This window comes from Mustelus asterias, chromosome 12 (assembly GCF_964213995.1).
Source record: "Mustelus asterias chromosome 12, sMusAst1.hap1.1, whole genome shotgun sequence".
Lineage (NCBI taxonomy): Eukaryota > Metazoa > Chordata > Chondrichthyes > Carcharhiniformes > Triakidae > Mustelus > Mustelus asterias.
The window spans coordinates 3,780,670-3,797,236 of record NC_135812.1 but is presented as its reverse complement, the minus strand read 5'-3'; the positions used below and the strand labels follow the sequence as shown (position 1 = coordinate 3,797,236).

The following is a 16,567-nucleotide window of genomic DNA, read 5'->3' as shown; positions in this document are numbered from 1 at the left end:
CCAGAGCCCAGTTCACAAGCATGTGAGTTACACTGCAGGAGCTGTAGCCCATTGTTTCATATGGATTGTAAAGTTACTGACCTCTCCCTGTTTCCAGCAGGTCCATCTGATTTATCAGGCTGCAGGAGCAGGCGGTTTTTATCCATTTCCCCCTGCATGAACACAAGAGAAATAGAATCAGTTATGCAGAATCCTACAGTGCAGAAGGAGGCCATTCGGCCCATTGAGCCTGTACCGACCACAATCCCACCCTGACCCTATCCCCATAACCCCTGATATTTTCCCTTCAAATCCCCCTGGCACCAAGGGTCAATTTAGAATGCTGAATCCACCTAACCCGCACATCTTTGGACTGTGGGAGGAAACCGGAGCATCCGGAGGAAACCCACGCAGACACGGGGCGAATGTGCAAACTCCACACAGACAGGGCAGCACAGTGGCACAGTGATTAGCACTGCTGCCTCACAGCTCCAGGGACCTAGATTCGATTCCTGGCTTGCGTCACTGTCTGTGTGGAGTTTGCACGTTCTCCCCGTGTCTGTGTGGGTTTCCTCCGGGTGCTCTGGTTTCCTCCCACAGTCCAAAGGTGTGCTGGTTAGGTACATTGGCCGTGCTAGATTCTCCCTCAGTGTATCCGAACAGGAGTGTGGTGACTAGGGGATTTTTACAGTAACTTCATTACAGTGTGAATATAAGCCTACTTGTGACTAATAAATAAACTTCATTTTACTTTGCTTTCACCTAAGGCTGGAATTGAACCCGGGTCTCTGGCGCTGTGAGGCAGCAGTGTTTAACCACTGTGCCGCCCATAAGGGTGATGCAAATCAGGCCACACTGTCACCCTTTAGATAAAAGCAAAATACTGCGGATGCTGGAATCTGAAACAAAAACAGAAAATGCTGGAAAATGTCAGCAGGTCTGGCAGCATCTATGGGGAGAGAATAGAATAAGAAGTCTCACAACACCAGGAGACCTCTTACTGTGTTTACCCGAGTCCAACGCTGGCATCTCCACGTCATGGAAAGAATAGGGCCAGCGTTTCGAGTCTGGATAACCCTTTACCTGTCACCCTTTAACTTGCTTTGGACAAAAGGTTGCTTATGTCGAGAAGAGACAAGTCAAGGAAAAGGAGTCGCAGAAACATGCAGCACAAAAGGAGGCCATTCAGCCTGTCTTGTCTCTGCTTAGCCCGACATCCCCATTTTGCATTCATAACCTTAAATTCTTCATCCTCAGGTACTTGTTTAATTTCCTAAAATACGTGATAGGGTCAATATGCACCACTTTTTCAGACAGCGTTCCCGATCCTTTGAACTGAATGAAAAAAAAACTCCTCATCTTCCCTCCAGCTACGACTCTCACCAACATTTACAGATGCACCATAGAAAGCATTCTTTCTGGTTGTGTCACAGCTTGGTATGGCTCCTGCTCTGCCCAAGCAACTACAAAATGTCGTGAATGTAGCCCAATCCATCACGCAAACCAGCCTCCCATCCATTGACTCTGTCTACACTTCCCGCTGCCTCGGCAAAGCAGCCAGCATAATTAAGGACCCCACGCGCCCCGGACATTCTCTCTTCCACCTTCTTCCGTCGGGAAAAAGATACAAAAGTCTGAGGTCACGTACCAACCGACTCAAGAACAGCTTCTTCCCTGCTGCCATCAGACTTTCAAACCTTGCACTAAGTTGATCTTTCTCTACACCCTAGCTATGGCTGTAATGCTACATTCTGCACTCTCTCGTTTCCTTCTCTATGAACGGTATGTTTTGTCTGTATGGTGCGCGAGAAACAATACTTTTCACTCTATGTTAATACATGTGACAATAATAAATCAAATCAAATCAAAAAGATCTTTTGTCAATGATTTAGAAGGGAAGGATCGAAGGCCTTTAATTATTTATCTATTTGCCCAGCGGAATGACTTTTCCCCGTGTGCTTTATTAAAACCTCTCTTCTTATAAACCTTTACCAGGTCATTTTTTAATCTCCCAAGGAAATGAGTCCTATCTTTTCCAAACTCTGCTCACAACTGAAGTCTCCTATCCACTCATTCTGGCCACCCTATTATAGAAAGGATATTATTAAACTAGAAGGAATGCGGATAAGATTTACTAGGATGCTACCGGGACTTGATGGTTTGAGTTATAAGGAGAGGCTGGATAGACTGGGACTTTTTTTCCCTGGAGTGTAGGAGGCTGAGGGGTGACCTTATAGAGGTCTATAAAATAAAGAGGGGCATAGATCAGCTAGATAGTCAATATCTTTTCCCAAAGGTAGGGGAGTCTAAAACTAGAGGGCATAAGGTGAGAGGGGAGAGATACAAAAGTGTCCAGAGGGGCAATTTTTTCACACAGAGGGTGGTGAGTGTCTGGAACAAGCTGCCAGAGGTAGTAGTAGAGGCGGGTACAATTTTGTCTTTTAAAAAGCATTTAGACAGTTACATGGGTACGATGGGTATAGAGGGATATGGGCCAAATGTGGGCAATTGGGACTAGCTTAGGGGGTGTGGTAAACCACTGTTAGCTTATTACCTGTATATGTGACATGCCTGGACACATCCCTGTCGGCCCTACCCGAGACTCCTCCCCCCCTGGTTCAGGTATAAAGGCGACTGCTCCCCACCCCCCCGCCTCAGTCTGGACCAGTTCATCGGCATGGGTGTGCTCCAAGTCTTTTGCTAATAAAAGCCTATTTGTTCTTGCATACAAACTAGTCTTTGCTCGATTGATGGTGCATCAATTTTATTAGCAAAAGTTTTGGGATGGAGCAGATACTAAAACCCGACAAACTCGAACTGGACCCTCAAGCTGTAGGAGCCTCTAACAGCTTCGATCACTGGCTGTGCTGTTTTGAAACTTTCCTCACCTCCTCCTCCGTCGTCCGGACTGAAACCGACAAGCTCCACGTGCTCCACGCTCGGGTAAAAGCGATCAAGTATTCTCGATGATTTGAGACGCTGAAACTTACAAGGATGCGATCGAACTTTTAAAAGGCCAGTACAACAAACAGTCTAATGAAATCTACGCCAGACATCTTCTGGCTACTCGCAGACAACAGCCGGGAGAATCGGGTGGTCAATTCCTGCGTGCGTTGCGAGCACTTGGCAGGGCCTGCAACTGCAAGACCGCAACAGCCGCCCAAAACACTGAGGACTTAATCAGAGATGCCTATGTCACGGGTATCAGGTCAAACTATATCCGACAACGACTGCTGGAACAGGGTGGGCTGGACCTACAAAAGACTGTGGCACTTGCCGACTCGTTAGAGGTGGCCTTCCGTAATCTCGTGGCCTACACCCCCGTCCACGGGGGCGCATCGTGGACACCGCGGCCGCTGCCACCTCTGTACTCGGGAGGGCCGCAGGCCTACGCCATGCCACGTCCCACCAATGACCCGACCGCTGCGGCAGTCTCCGGAGGCCCGAAGTGCTACTTCTGCGGCCTGGGGAAGCACCCCCGACAACGCTGCCCGGCGAAGGATGCGATCTGCTCCGTGTGTGGAAAGAAGGGGCATTATGTGAAGGTATGCAGAGCAAAATCGACCTCCAAGCCCAGTAGCGCCACGTGTGACCCCCGGGGGCTGCCATCTTGGGTGCCGGTAGCTGTGTGTGAGCCGCGCGGGCCGCCATCTTGGATGCCATCAGCCGCGTGTGGGCTGTGCGGGCCGACATCTTGGACGCCATCAGCCACGTGCGGGCCGCCATCTTGGACGCCATCAGCCGTGTGTGGGCCGTGCAGGCCACCATCTTGGACACCGTCAGCTGCGTGCGACTACTCGCAAAATCCAACGGTGGCTTCGATTATGCTGGACCAATCCAGGCCTCACCAACTCGCCAGGTCCATGATGGACATCGAGGTAAACGGTCGCATTACAAACTGTTTGTTTGACTGTGGGAGTACGGAGAGCTTTATTCACCCTAACACAGTGAGTCGCTACGCCCTTTCAGTACTGCCAGTGAAGCAAACGACTCCATGGCTTCAAAGTCCCACTCGGTGGATGTCCTCGGGTACTGCGTGGCGACCCTGACTGTACGGGGCACAGTGTACAAAAACTTCAGGCTCCTTGTGCTGCCACAACTCTGCGCTGCCGTACTCCTGGGGCTAGATTTACTGAGTCACCTTCAGAGCGTCACCATGGAGTATAATGGGCCTTTTCCCCCACTCTCCGTTTGCAATCAGCAGTTCTTAGATCGCCCACCACGCACCACCTGCAGTCTCTCGACCTTTAAAGTCACCCCTCCCTCACTGTTTGAAAATCTCACCCCCGACTGCAAGCCCATCGCCACCAAGAGCAGACGGTGCAGTGCTGGAGACAGAGCTTTTATCAGGTCCGAAGTGCAACGGCTCCTTGGGGAGGGGATCATTGAGGCCAGTACCAGCCCCTGGAGAGCCCAAGTAGTAGTTGTAAAGACTGGGGAGAAACATCACATGGACATTGACTACAGTCAGACCATTAACTGATACACGCAGCTGGACGCGTACCCCCTCCCCCGCATATCTGACATGGTTAATCAGATTGCACAATATCGGGTGTTCTCCACCATTGACTTAAAATCTGCGTACCACCAGCTCCCTATCCGCCCGGGAAACCGCCAATATACTGCCTTCGAGGCGGATGGCCGCCTCTATCACTTCCTTAGGGTCCCCTTCAGCATCACCAATGGGGTCTCGGTTTTCCAGCGTGAGATGGACCGAATGGTAGACCAGAACGGGCTGCGGGCCACCTTCCCGTACCTGGATAATGTTACCATCTGTGGCCATGATCAGCAGGACCACGACGCCAACCTCCACAAATTCCTCCACACCGCCACACTCCTAAATCTGACCTATAATAAGGAGAAGTGCGTATTCTGCACACACCGCCTCGCCATCCTTGGTTGTGTTGTGGAAAACGGGGTCATCGGTCCCGATCCCGACCGCATGCGTCCCCTCCTGGAACTCCCCCTCCCCACCAGCCTCAAAGCACTGAGGAGATGCCTGGGCTTTTTCTCATATTACGCCCAGTGGGTCCCCAATTATGCGGATAAAGCCCGTCCGCTCATCAAATCCACCTCTTTGCCCCTGATGACAGAGGCCCGCCTGGCCTTCAACCGCATCAAAGCAGACATCGCAAAGGCCACGATGCACGCTGTAGACGAATCCATCCCGTTCCAGGTGGAGAGCGATGCGTCTGACTTCGCCCTAGCCGCCACCCTTAACCAGGCGGGCAGACCCGTGGCCTTCTTCTCATGAACCCTCCAAGGCCCTGAAATTCGACACTCCTCTGTCGAAAAGGAGGCCCAAGCCATAGTGGAAGCTGTACGGCACTGGCGCTACTACTTAGCTGGTAAACGATTCACCCTACTCACGCACCAACGGTCAGTTGCATTCATGTTTAATAACACGCAGTGGGGCAAGATCAAAAACGATAAAATATTGAGGTGGAGAATCGAGCTCTCCACCAACAATTACGACATCTTATACCGGGAAGCTCAATGAGCCCCAAGACGCCCTGTCCCGGGGAATATGTGCCAGCGCACAAATAGACCAATTGCAGACTCTCCACAACGACCTCTGCCACCTGGGGGTCACCAGGTTTTTTCACTTCATTAAAGCCCATAACCTGCCCTACTCCATTGAGGAAGTCAGGTCTATAACCAGACACTGCCAGGTCTGCGCAGAGTGCAAGCCCCACTTCTATCGGCCAGACAGAGCACACCTCATAAAAGCCACCCGCCCTTTCGAACGCCTAAGCGTCGACTTCAAAGGCCCCCTCCCCTCTTCTGACCGCAACATATACTTCCTCAACGTCATTGACGAATATTCACGTTTCCCCTTCGCTATTCCCTGCCCGGATATGACCTCAGCCACAGTCGTCAGGGCCCTGCACGGCCTCTTCACCCTGTTCGGTTTCCCTAGCTATATCCATAGCGACCGGGGATCCTCCTTTATGAATGATGAGCTGCAACAGTACCTGCTCTCCAAAGGCATAGCCTCAAGTAGGACCACCAGCTACAACCCCAGGGGCAACGGACAGGTAGAGAGGGAGAACGCGACAGTCTGGAAGGCCGTTTTACTAGCTCTGAGATCTAAAGGTCTTCCAGTCACCCGCTGGCAAGAGGTCCTCCCTGATGCACTACACTCGATTAGATCACTCCTTTGCACAGCTACCAATGCTACCTCTCATGAAAGGATGTTTGTTTTCCCCAGAAAGTCCTCCTCGGGGACCTCACTACCGTCGTGGCTGACGTCCCCAGTCCCTGTCCTGCTCTGGAAGCACGTGAGGACCCATAAGTCGGACCCCCTGGTCAAAAGGGTCCAACTCCTCCACGCCAACCCCCAATACGCCTATGTGGCGTACCCCGACGGGCGGGAGGACACGGTCTCTATTCGAGACCTGGCACCCGCAGGTGCCCCAGGGACCACTACGACCCACAATCCCGCACCCCCAACCCCCAACATTGTCCATACAGCACCAGGGCCACAGCATGCTCCCCTAGCCCCCTTATACAGCACACCTGAGCCCCAGGAGCCGCCACCACGCATCCGACAATCTGAAGGGACTACAGACGACTCGAGTGACTACGACCTGGCGCCTGAACCAACACCGCGGCCACCGGAACCAACACCACAACCGGCACTACGGCGGTCGCAGCGGCAGATCAAGCCCCCAGAGAGACTAAATTTGTAATTCTGTAAATATCGCTCCACCCACCTCACCCCCGCCGGACTCTTTTTTAAACAGGGGGTGAATGTGGTAAACCACTGTTAGCTTATTACCTGTGTATGTGACATGCCTGGACACATCCCTGCTGACCCTGCCTGAGACTCCTCCCCTCCTGGTCCAGGTATAAAGGCGACTGCTCCCCACCCCCTTGCCTCAGTCTGGACCAGTTCATCAGCATGGGTGTGCTCCAAGTCTTTTGCTAATAAAAGCCTATTTGTTCTTGCATACAAACTAGTCTTTGCTCGATTGATGGTGCATCACCCATCAAGGCCCTATCCCCGTACCCCCACAAGGGGTTAAAACAAAAGGGCAGCATGGATGAGTTGGGCCGAAGGGCCTGCTTCCATGCTGTAAACCTCTATGACTCTATCCCCAGTCTATCTTCTCTACCCCTTCAAAGAAAGAAAAAAATAAAAACTTGCATTTATATAGCACCTTCAGCCTGTTGCAGAGTGCATTACAGCCAAGGGTAGTCACCTGGAAGATGGCAGCCAATTTACGCACAGCAAGCTGCCAGGTTTCAGGAGAGCAGTCGGAGAAAGTGCTGCAGACCCCCCTTCACAGTAAGAAGTCTCACAACACCAGGTTAAAGTCCAACAGGTTTATTTGGTAGCACAAGCCACGAGCTTTGAGAAACAGGGTATATAAAGACACAAAATGTTTGTGAACAGAACTCCCACTTACCTGATGAAGGAGCAGCACTCTGAAAGCTAGTGGCTTGTGCTACCAAATAAACCTGTTGGACTTTAACCTGGTGTTGTGAGACTTCTTACTGTGTTTACCCCAGTCCAACGCCGGCATCTCCACATCATGACCCCCCTTCACCAGGGTGAGTGTCTCATTGCACAGTGCAGTCAGCAGAAACAATTCTTACAAGGTCTAAACACTATGGATGCTGGAAATCTGAAATATAAGCAGAAAATGCTGGAAAGACACCAGTAAACCATTTGAATTGTCATAGTTACCCAGAGGTTACGAGTATGGATTAAGTTTGCTTACCTGGTCCGGACTCTCAAGACGAAACAGGCAGCTGCTGTTCCTGGTCCAACTATAAAATAGGGAACTGTAGAATGGGGAAATGGAAAGTGGAAATGCAATCAGTTATGTGGAAACCACTAAATTCAAAGAAATATGAATGGAAAGATCCAGAACATTTGAACCAGTGAAGTCCGTGTACAGACACGGACAGTTCTGGAGCTGCCCCCTAACTCTGAGGGGTGAGTCTGGGCTTCGGATCATTGTCTGGCTGGGTTTCAGTGCCTGACGCTCTCACCCTCAGTGCCAGGAGGTTGTGAATTCACGCCCTCCCCTCCAGAGATTTAAGTACAAGATCCAGGCTGACAGTGCCAATGGGGCATGTATGGGGCATCACACTTTTGGAGACGCCATATTTTGGGCAAAGCTCAGTGGTTAGCACTGCTGCCTCACAGCGCCAGGGACCCGGGTTCAATTCCGGCCTCGGGTCAGTGTCTGTGTGGAGTCTGCACGTTCTCCCCATGTCGGCGTGGGTTTCCTCCGGGTGCTCCAGTTTCTTCCCACAGTCTGAAGATGTGTAGCTTCGGTGGATTGGCCGTGCTAAATTGCCCCTTAGTGTCAGGGGAATTAGCAGCGTAAATATGTGGGGTTATGGGGTTAGGGCCTGGATGTGATTGTTGTCTGTGTAGCCCCGATTGGCCAAAAGGCCTCCTTCTGCACTGTTATGATTCTGAGGATCCTCTGTCCCCTCAGAGAGGTGCAAAGAACCCAGGGGTCAATTTTGTAAAAGCATCTGGGAGTTCTGCCCGGTGATCTGAGCCAAATTATAACTTTCAACCGATATTACTAAAAGCAGATGATCTTGTTATTACGCTGCTGTTGGTGGGATCTTCCTGTGCACAAATTGTGGCAATACTTAAAAAAAAGAAACATGTAAAATACTTTGTGTTGCCCTGAAATTGTGAAAGGCTCTTTGCATTAGGTGCTGCACTGTTCCCTCTAGTGTCCCCCAAGGATCCTGACTGCTCACAAGCTCGGTGTCTGATTAGACAATGCAGAGAGCTGAAAGCCTATATTCACGCAACCCGCGGGTGTCTATTTCACCCCTGGAACATCACCCGACCAGGATTTTGCAATTTTGCCAGCACCCAATCACAGAGTTTTACAACACAAGAGGCCATTCAGCCCACCGTGTCTGTGCTGGCCATCAAGCCCCTATCTATTCTAATCCCACTTTCCAGCACTTCATCCGTAGTTGTGCGTGTTATGGCGTTCCAAGTACTCATCTAGTGCTTCTTAAATGTTGTGAGGGTTCCTGCCTCTACCACCCTTTCAGGCAGTGAGTTCCAGATTCTCACCACCCTCTGGGTGAAAGAGTTATTCCTTAAATCTCCTTGAAATCTCCTGCCCCTTCTCTTAAATCGATGCCCCTTTGTTACTGACCCCTTGACTAAAGTGAAAAGTTCCTTCCTATCTGCTTTTCCTACGTTCCTTATAATTTTGCGCAGTTCAATCAGCCTTCTCTGTTCTAAGGAAAAGAACCGCAGCCTAACCAGCCTCTCTCCATAGCTGAGATGCTGCAGCCCAGGCAACATCCTGGTGAATCTCCTCTGCACCCTTTCTTGCGCAATCACATCCTTCCCTAGTGTGGTGACTAGAATTGCACACAGAACTCCAACTGTGGCCTAATGAATGTTTTATACAGCTCCATCACAACCTCCCTGCTCTTATATTCTATACCTTGGCTAATAAAGACAAGTATCCCATGTACCTTCCTAATCACCATACCTACCTGTCCTGCTACCTTCAGGGATCTTGGGACATGCACCCCAGGGTCCCTCTGATCTTCACACTTCCCAGTGTCCCACTGTTCATTTTGTATTTCCTTGCCTTGTTAGTCCTCCCAAAGAGCATCAACTCAGTTTCAGGATTAAATTCTATTGGCCCCTGTCCTGCCCGTCTGACCAGCCCATCCATATCGTCCTGTAATCTCAAGCTATTTACCACACCCCCAACTTTCGTGTCATTTGTGAACTTTCTGTGTTGTTAAACAGTTTGGGTTTTGGACAAGTCCAAACTTGGGAAACTTTGAAGGTTGGGGTGTGGAATGGACTGCCTGCAGAGATAGTGGAGTCAGACACTTTAGGAACATTTAAGCGGTTATTGGATAGGCACATGGAGCACACCAGGATGATAGGGAGTAGGATAGCTTGATCTTGGTTTCAGATAAAGCTCGGCACAACATCGTGGGCCGAAGGGCCTGTTCTGTGCTGTACTGTTCTATGTTCTATGTTTCTAAATGAGAAAACGGGGAGAAAAATTATGTCTGAAATGATCGAGTTGCTCATTCTGATTGGTAAATTAGGAAGGAAATTCATTTTCACAATCACCATCTGGCCTTCCCGTACAACCCCAGGCAACTGGAGCTTTACAAAAAAGAGAACTTCACAGAATAGAAACCCTACAGTTCAGAAGGAGGCCATTTGGCCCATCGAGTCTGCACCGACCACAATCCCACCCAGGCCCTATCCCTGTAACCCCATTTACCCTGCTAATCTCCCTGACACTAGGGTCAATTTAGCACGGTCAATGCACCTAACCCGCACACCTTTGGACTCTGGGAGGAAATCAGAGCACCCGGAGGAAATCCACGCAGACACGGGGAGAACATGCAAACTTCACACAGTGAGCTGAGACCGGAATTGAACCTGGGTCCCTGGCACTGTGAGGCAGCGGTGCTAATCACTGTGCCACCATGCTGCCCTTGTGTGTATATTTGATTTGATTTGATTTATTATTGTCACATGTATTAACATACAGTGAAAAGTATTGTTTCTTGCGCGCTACACAGATAAAACATACCGTTCATAGAGAAGGAAATGAGAGAGTGCAGAATGTAGTGTTACAGTCATAGCTAGGGTGTAGAGAAAGATCAACTTAATGCAAGGTAAGTCCATTCAAAAGTCTGACAGCAAGAACTGTTCTTGAGTCGGTTGGTACGTGACCCCAGACTTTTGTATCTTTTTCCCGAAGGAAGAAGGTGGAAGAGAGAATGTCCGGGTGTGTGGGGTCCTTAATTATGCTGGCTGCTTTGCCGAGGCAGCGGGAAGTGTAGACAGAGTCAATGGATGGAAGGCTGGTTTGTGTGATGGATTGGGCTACATTCACGACCTTTTGTAGTTTCTTGCGGTCCTGGGCAGAGCAGGAGCCCATACCAAGCTGTGATCCAACCAGAAAGAATGCTTTCTATGGTGCATCTGTAAAAGTTGGTGAGAGCCGTAGCTGACACGCCAAATTTTCTTAATCTTCTGAGAAAGTAGAGGCGTTGGTGGGCTTTCTTAACCACAGTGTCGGCGTGGGGGGACCAGGATAGGTTGTTGGTGATCTGGACACCTATATATACCACCAATATACACCACCTTTCACGATCCTAGGGTGTCGCAAAGCACTCTACAGCCAAAGTACTCTGGAAGTGTTATTGACTGTTCCAATGCAATACACTCAGCCACCCGTTTGTACACAGCAAGATCCCGCAAGCAGCACTGTCATAACCTGAGGGCTGACAGGATCTCAGTTCAATGAGGGACAGTACCTCCAACCATGCTGCATTCCCTCAGTATGTCAGTGTTTGGTGGATTCAGAGTTGCCAACCCTCCGGGATTGGACTGGAGTTCTGAGGAATTGAAGATCAAACCCCCAGGACTCTGGAGCGAAATCATCGCCGCGTTAAAAAGAGGTTTTGTTGTTTCCTTTGAAGATTTCTCATTACCCATTTCCTTTATCTTTGTAATTGGTAAAAAAAAACGCTGTTTGGTTGAGAGTCAAGCATCATCCAATTGAGTGATGAGTCTTTTTGCTTTCCAGTTGGTGTAGGAAGGTGCTGGTGAACCCGCTGCACTCCATGAGGTGTAGGCAAACCCACAGTGCTGTTGGGGAAGGAGTTCCAGGATTTTGACCCAGCGACAGTGAAGGAACGGCGATATAGTTCCAGGTCAGGATGGTCGGAGGGAGACTTGCCAGTGGAGGTGGCCCCCTGTATCTCTACCCATGCCCTTCTCAGTGGTGGGGGTTAGGGGAGGAGCCTTGCTGGTAAGTTGGCACACGCTGCTGCCCCTGTGGTGGAGAGAGTGAATGTTTAGGGTGGACAGGGTGCTGATCAATTGGAATCATTCGGAAACAAGAATGGGAATTTTAAATTGAGGCATTTCTGTGCTGGAAGCCAGTGTAGGGCAGGGGCGATGTGTAAACAGGATCTGGGCTGGGTCAGGAATGAAAGCAGCAGAGTCAGTGGATTATAACACAGCAATCCAGTCAGTCCCACTCCCGCACTCTCTGCTTCACAACTCTAACTGGATAAATTCTGTCCTTTCTCTTCCAGGACACCCTCTCTTTCCAACACAAACAACAACTCTGCCGTAATCAGTGTGGCCACTCTCATTTTCCAAGTGACTGTCTGTGTGGAATTCGCACATTCTCCCCATGTCGTAGAATCATACAATCCCTACAGTGCAGAAGGAGGCCACTCGGCCCATTGAGTCTGCACCGTCCATAATCCCAGCCAGGCCCTATTCCCTTAACCCCACACATTTACCCTGTTAATTCCCCTGACACTAGGGTCAATTTAAGCATGGCAAATCAATCTAACTCGCACATCTTTGGACTGTGGGAGGAAACCGGGGCACCCGAGGAAACCCACGCAGACACGGGGAGAATGTGCAAACTCCACACAGACAGTGACCCAAGCCGGGAATCGAACCCGGGTCCCTGACGCTGTGAGGCAGCAGTGCTAACCACTGTGCCACCGTGTCTGCGTGGGTTTCCTCTGGGTGCTTCCGTTTCCTCCTGCAGTCTAAAGATGTGCGGGTTAGGTGTATTAGCCATGGTAAATTGCCCCTTAGTGTCAGGTGGATAATACGGTGGGTTACGGGGATAGGGCCTGCGTAGGATTATTGTTGGTGCAGGCTCGATGGGCCGAATAGCCTCTTTTTGCACTGTAGGGATTCTTGAATCTTCTAAAGTATCCGTTCAAACCATCCTCCATTTCCTTTTCTTCCATGATTACTTCCTCATTCTCATTTTCTGGAAGACCAAAGATCACTTCTCTTTTTTTTACAAATACCTGCAGGAACTCTTACCCTTAGCTTTTATATTTCTGGTTAGAACTCTTTCAAACTTAATTTCTCAGCCCTTATTCTTTCAATTATTCTTTGCTGTTTTTTATATTCTGTCTAATTGTTGATCTGCCACTAATTATTGCAGAATTGGATGTTTCTTCTTTCAGTTTGATATTGACTTTCATTTCCTTAGCCCCGGCCGATGCATTCTTCCTCTAGAATCTTTCTTTCTCACTCAAATGTACCTTTTCTGAGTGTTGTGAAATACATCCTTAAATGTCTGCCGCCCCACTGCACCTCCGCTGACCTCTCCCTTAATCTAATTCATGTTAGCAAGCTCTGTCTTTATACCCTCATAATTTTACTTATTTAAGTTTAAAACACTAGACTTATACCCACTTGTCTCTCCCTCAAACTGAATGTGAAATTCAATCATGCTATGATCACTGTTATCTGGGGCCTCCTGTACTATGAGTTCATTAATTAATCCTGCCTCGTTGCATATAACCAAATCTCGAGTAGCCAGCTCTCTGGATAGCTGAAAAACAGGCTGCTCTAAGAATCCAACTCAAAAGCACGCTATGGATTCATTCCCCAGGCTAATCTAATTTGTTCAATCTATAAGCATCTCGAAATCACCCATTATTATCACCGTATCTTTATCAAAAGTCCCCATTATTTCTCCCTTTGTACCCTGTCCTACAGTGTTGTTACTGTTAGGATGCCTATAAACCACTCCCAGAAGTGATATCCTACCTTTAATATGCCTTACTTCCGCTCAAACTGATTCTCAGGGCAGGATTTTCCAGCCACGCTCGCCGAAAAACCGGAAAATCCCACCCGAGGTCAATGGACCTTTCCATGGTCCGCCCTCGCCTGCTCCGATTCCCGTGGCGGGCGGGACTGGAAAATTCCAGTGTCAATCTTTAAAACATGGTGATCTTTATCTCATGTATCAATACCACCCAAGGATTATGGGAAGGACCCGTGGAACTAGCCAAACAATAGTTGGAATTTCTTCGATGAACTAGTTTGTTATTCAATCAACTTGTTGTTGAGTTTTGGATCACGGACATAACTCTCCATGTTCACCTATTTACGTTGAGGATTTTCTCCGGCGTGTCGTGTGACATTATCATCATGCTAAACGGGATAGATTTCGAACAGATCTAGTAACTCACAACTGGGCACCCATGATGCACTGTGGGCCATCAACAGCAGCAGAATTGTATCAACCACAATCTGTAACCTCATGGCCCGGCATATCCCCCACTCTACCATCACCACCAAGCCTGGTTCAATGAAGAGTGCAGGAGGACATGCCAGGAGCAACACCATGCATATCTAAAAATGTGATGTCAACCTGGTGACAGAGGACTACATACCAAACAGCATAAGCACCAAGTGGTAGACAGAGCTAAGCATCCCCACACCAACGGATCAGATCTAAGCTCTGTGGTCCTGCCACATCCAACAACTCACTGGAGGAGAAATATCGCATCCTCAATGATGGAGGAACCCAGCACATCAGTGCAAAAGATAAGACTGGAACATTTGCAAAATCTTCAGCCAGAAATGCTGCATGAAGGATCTAACTCAGCCTCCTTCAGAGGTCCCCAGCATCACAGATGTCAATCTTCAGCCAATTTGATTCAAGGAGCATCAAGGACTCTAGAAAAACTGGAGTCAATGGGAATCAGGTGGCAAACTGCTGGTTGGAGTCATCCCCGGCACAAAGGAAGATGGTTGTGGTGGTTGGAGGTCAATCATCTCAGCTCCAGGACATCTCTGCAGGAGTCCCTCAGGGTCAGTGTCCTCGACCCAACCATCCTCAGCTGCTTCATCAATCACCTTCCCTCCATCATAAGGTCAGAGGTTGGGATATTTGCTGACGATTGCACAATGTTCAAGAACATTTTCAAATACTGAAGTGGTCCATGTCCAATTGACGACATCCAGGGTTGAGATGACACGCCACGCAAGAAGCAGACAATGACCAAGAGAGAATTGAACCATTTCCCCTTGAATGGCACTGTCTTCACTAAATCCCGCCACCCCCCCCCCAACTATCAACATCCTGGGGGTTACCACTGACTAGAAACTGAACTGAACTCAGCATATAAACACTGTGACTGCTAGAGAAGGTCGGAGGCCGGGAATCCTGTGGCGAGTAACTCACCTCCTGACTCCCCAAAGCTTGTCCACCATCTACAAGGCACAAGTCAGGAGTGTGATGGAATACTCTTCACCTGTAGCTCCAACAACACTCAAGAGGTTCGATCGCATCCAGGACAAAAGCAGTCCTGCTTGATTGGCACTCCACCCACCACCTTCAAATGGCACTTCCTTCGACACCGACACACACACCGTTTAAACCGACAGGATGCACTGCACCAAGGCTTCTTCAATACCAGCGTCCAAACCTGCGACCTCTATTACCTAGAAGGTCAGGAGCATCAGATGGGAACACCGTCACTTGGAGTTTTCCTTCAAACCACTCACCATCCTGACTTGGAAATATATCGCCGTTCCTTCACTGTCGCTGGTTCAAATTCCTGGAACTCGCGACCTACACCACAGGGACTGTATCAATCCTATCACTATCAGCTTCTCAAGATCTATGGGGATGGGCGATAAATGATGGCCTCGCCAGTGACACCCGCATCCTATCAATAAATAAATAGAACCGCAGACAGTGCATTCGGATCTAATTCTTTGAAGGACTTTACGGTGTTTTTCATATATTTGCAGAGATTTTACAGTCTCTACCTTACATCCTGTTTTTCATATTCCAGAACAATCTGGAGCATTAGATCTGCAGCTAATCCAAAGGTCAGAGACAAGGGAGAAATTGTTTACCTGCTGAGTAGAAATAGAGTTCTGAACATTCCCTTACCTGAGTTAATCACCCAGAAAGTGAATGAAAAGCTTTCTGACGGTGGCAAGCCTCTAGTCCTTCCTACCCAATCACCAACTGTTCTGTCAATCTTACTCACAATGCTTTTGTCAGGTGTTGCATTTCCAGTTTTTCGAGAACAGCACGTAAAAGCAAATGTTCCTCCTGTATAGAATTACATCAAATCTACAGCATGGATCCAGGCCTCATTAACCAACAGGTCGATGCTTGCCCTTACATTCTCTTCCCAATCCCATTTCTCATCAATAAAAGCAAATTACTGCGGATGCTGGAATTCTGAAACCAAAAGAGAAAATGCTGGAAAATCTCAGCAGGTCTGGCAGCATCTGTTAGGAGAGAAAAGAGCTGACGTTTCGAGTCCAGATGACCCTTTGCCAAAGGGTCTAAAAGCCTTTTAGCTTTTGACAAAGGGTCATCTGGACTCGAAACGTCAGCTCTTTTCTCTCCTAACAGATGCTGCCAGACCTGCTGAGATTTTCCAGCATTTTCCCTTTTAGTCTCATTCCTTATCCTCTCCCTCTATTCCGTTCTCCCTCTTGTGTGTACTAACCCTTCCTTCACTTCTCGGCCTTTTGGCTCAGATCAAGCCCAAATGGTGTGCAAAAAACAGAAAATGCTGGAAAATCTCAGCAGGTCTGACAGCGTCTGTGGAGACAGAATAAAGCCAACGTTTCGAGTCTGGATGACCCTTCGTCAGAGCTGATGGAGTGCGATGCCTCATCTTGACAGCTTGGATATTTGTCCCTTTTACGGGGACCTTGAATTGGATTCAATTGGATTTTGAATTTGGTTTTTGGAGCAAGCACGGAGATGGATTTGGATTTGCCAGGTCCACTCTGAGCACTGGCTTTGTA

General features: G+C 48.9%; 1 protein-coding gene across 1 annotated transcript in view; it reads right to left on the bottom strand.

The window, feature by feature from the left end:
- LOC144501189 (transient receptor potential cation channel subfamily V member 3-like) overlaps positions 1–146 on the bottom strand; it is a 41,259-nt gene extending 41,113 nt beyond the window's left edge. Inside the window, exon 1 of the mRNA XM_078224618.1 lies at positions 82–146. Coding sequence (XP_078080744.1) covers positions 82–146 — 65 coding nt within the window. The remainder of the gene's footprint in view (positions 1–81) is intronic.
- Between the last annotated feature and the right edge of the window lie 16,421 nt (positions 147–16,567).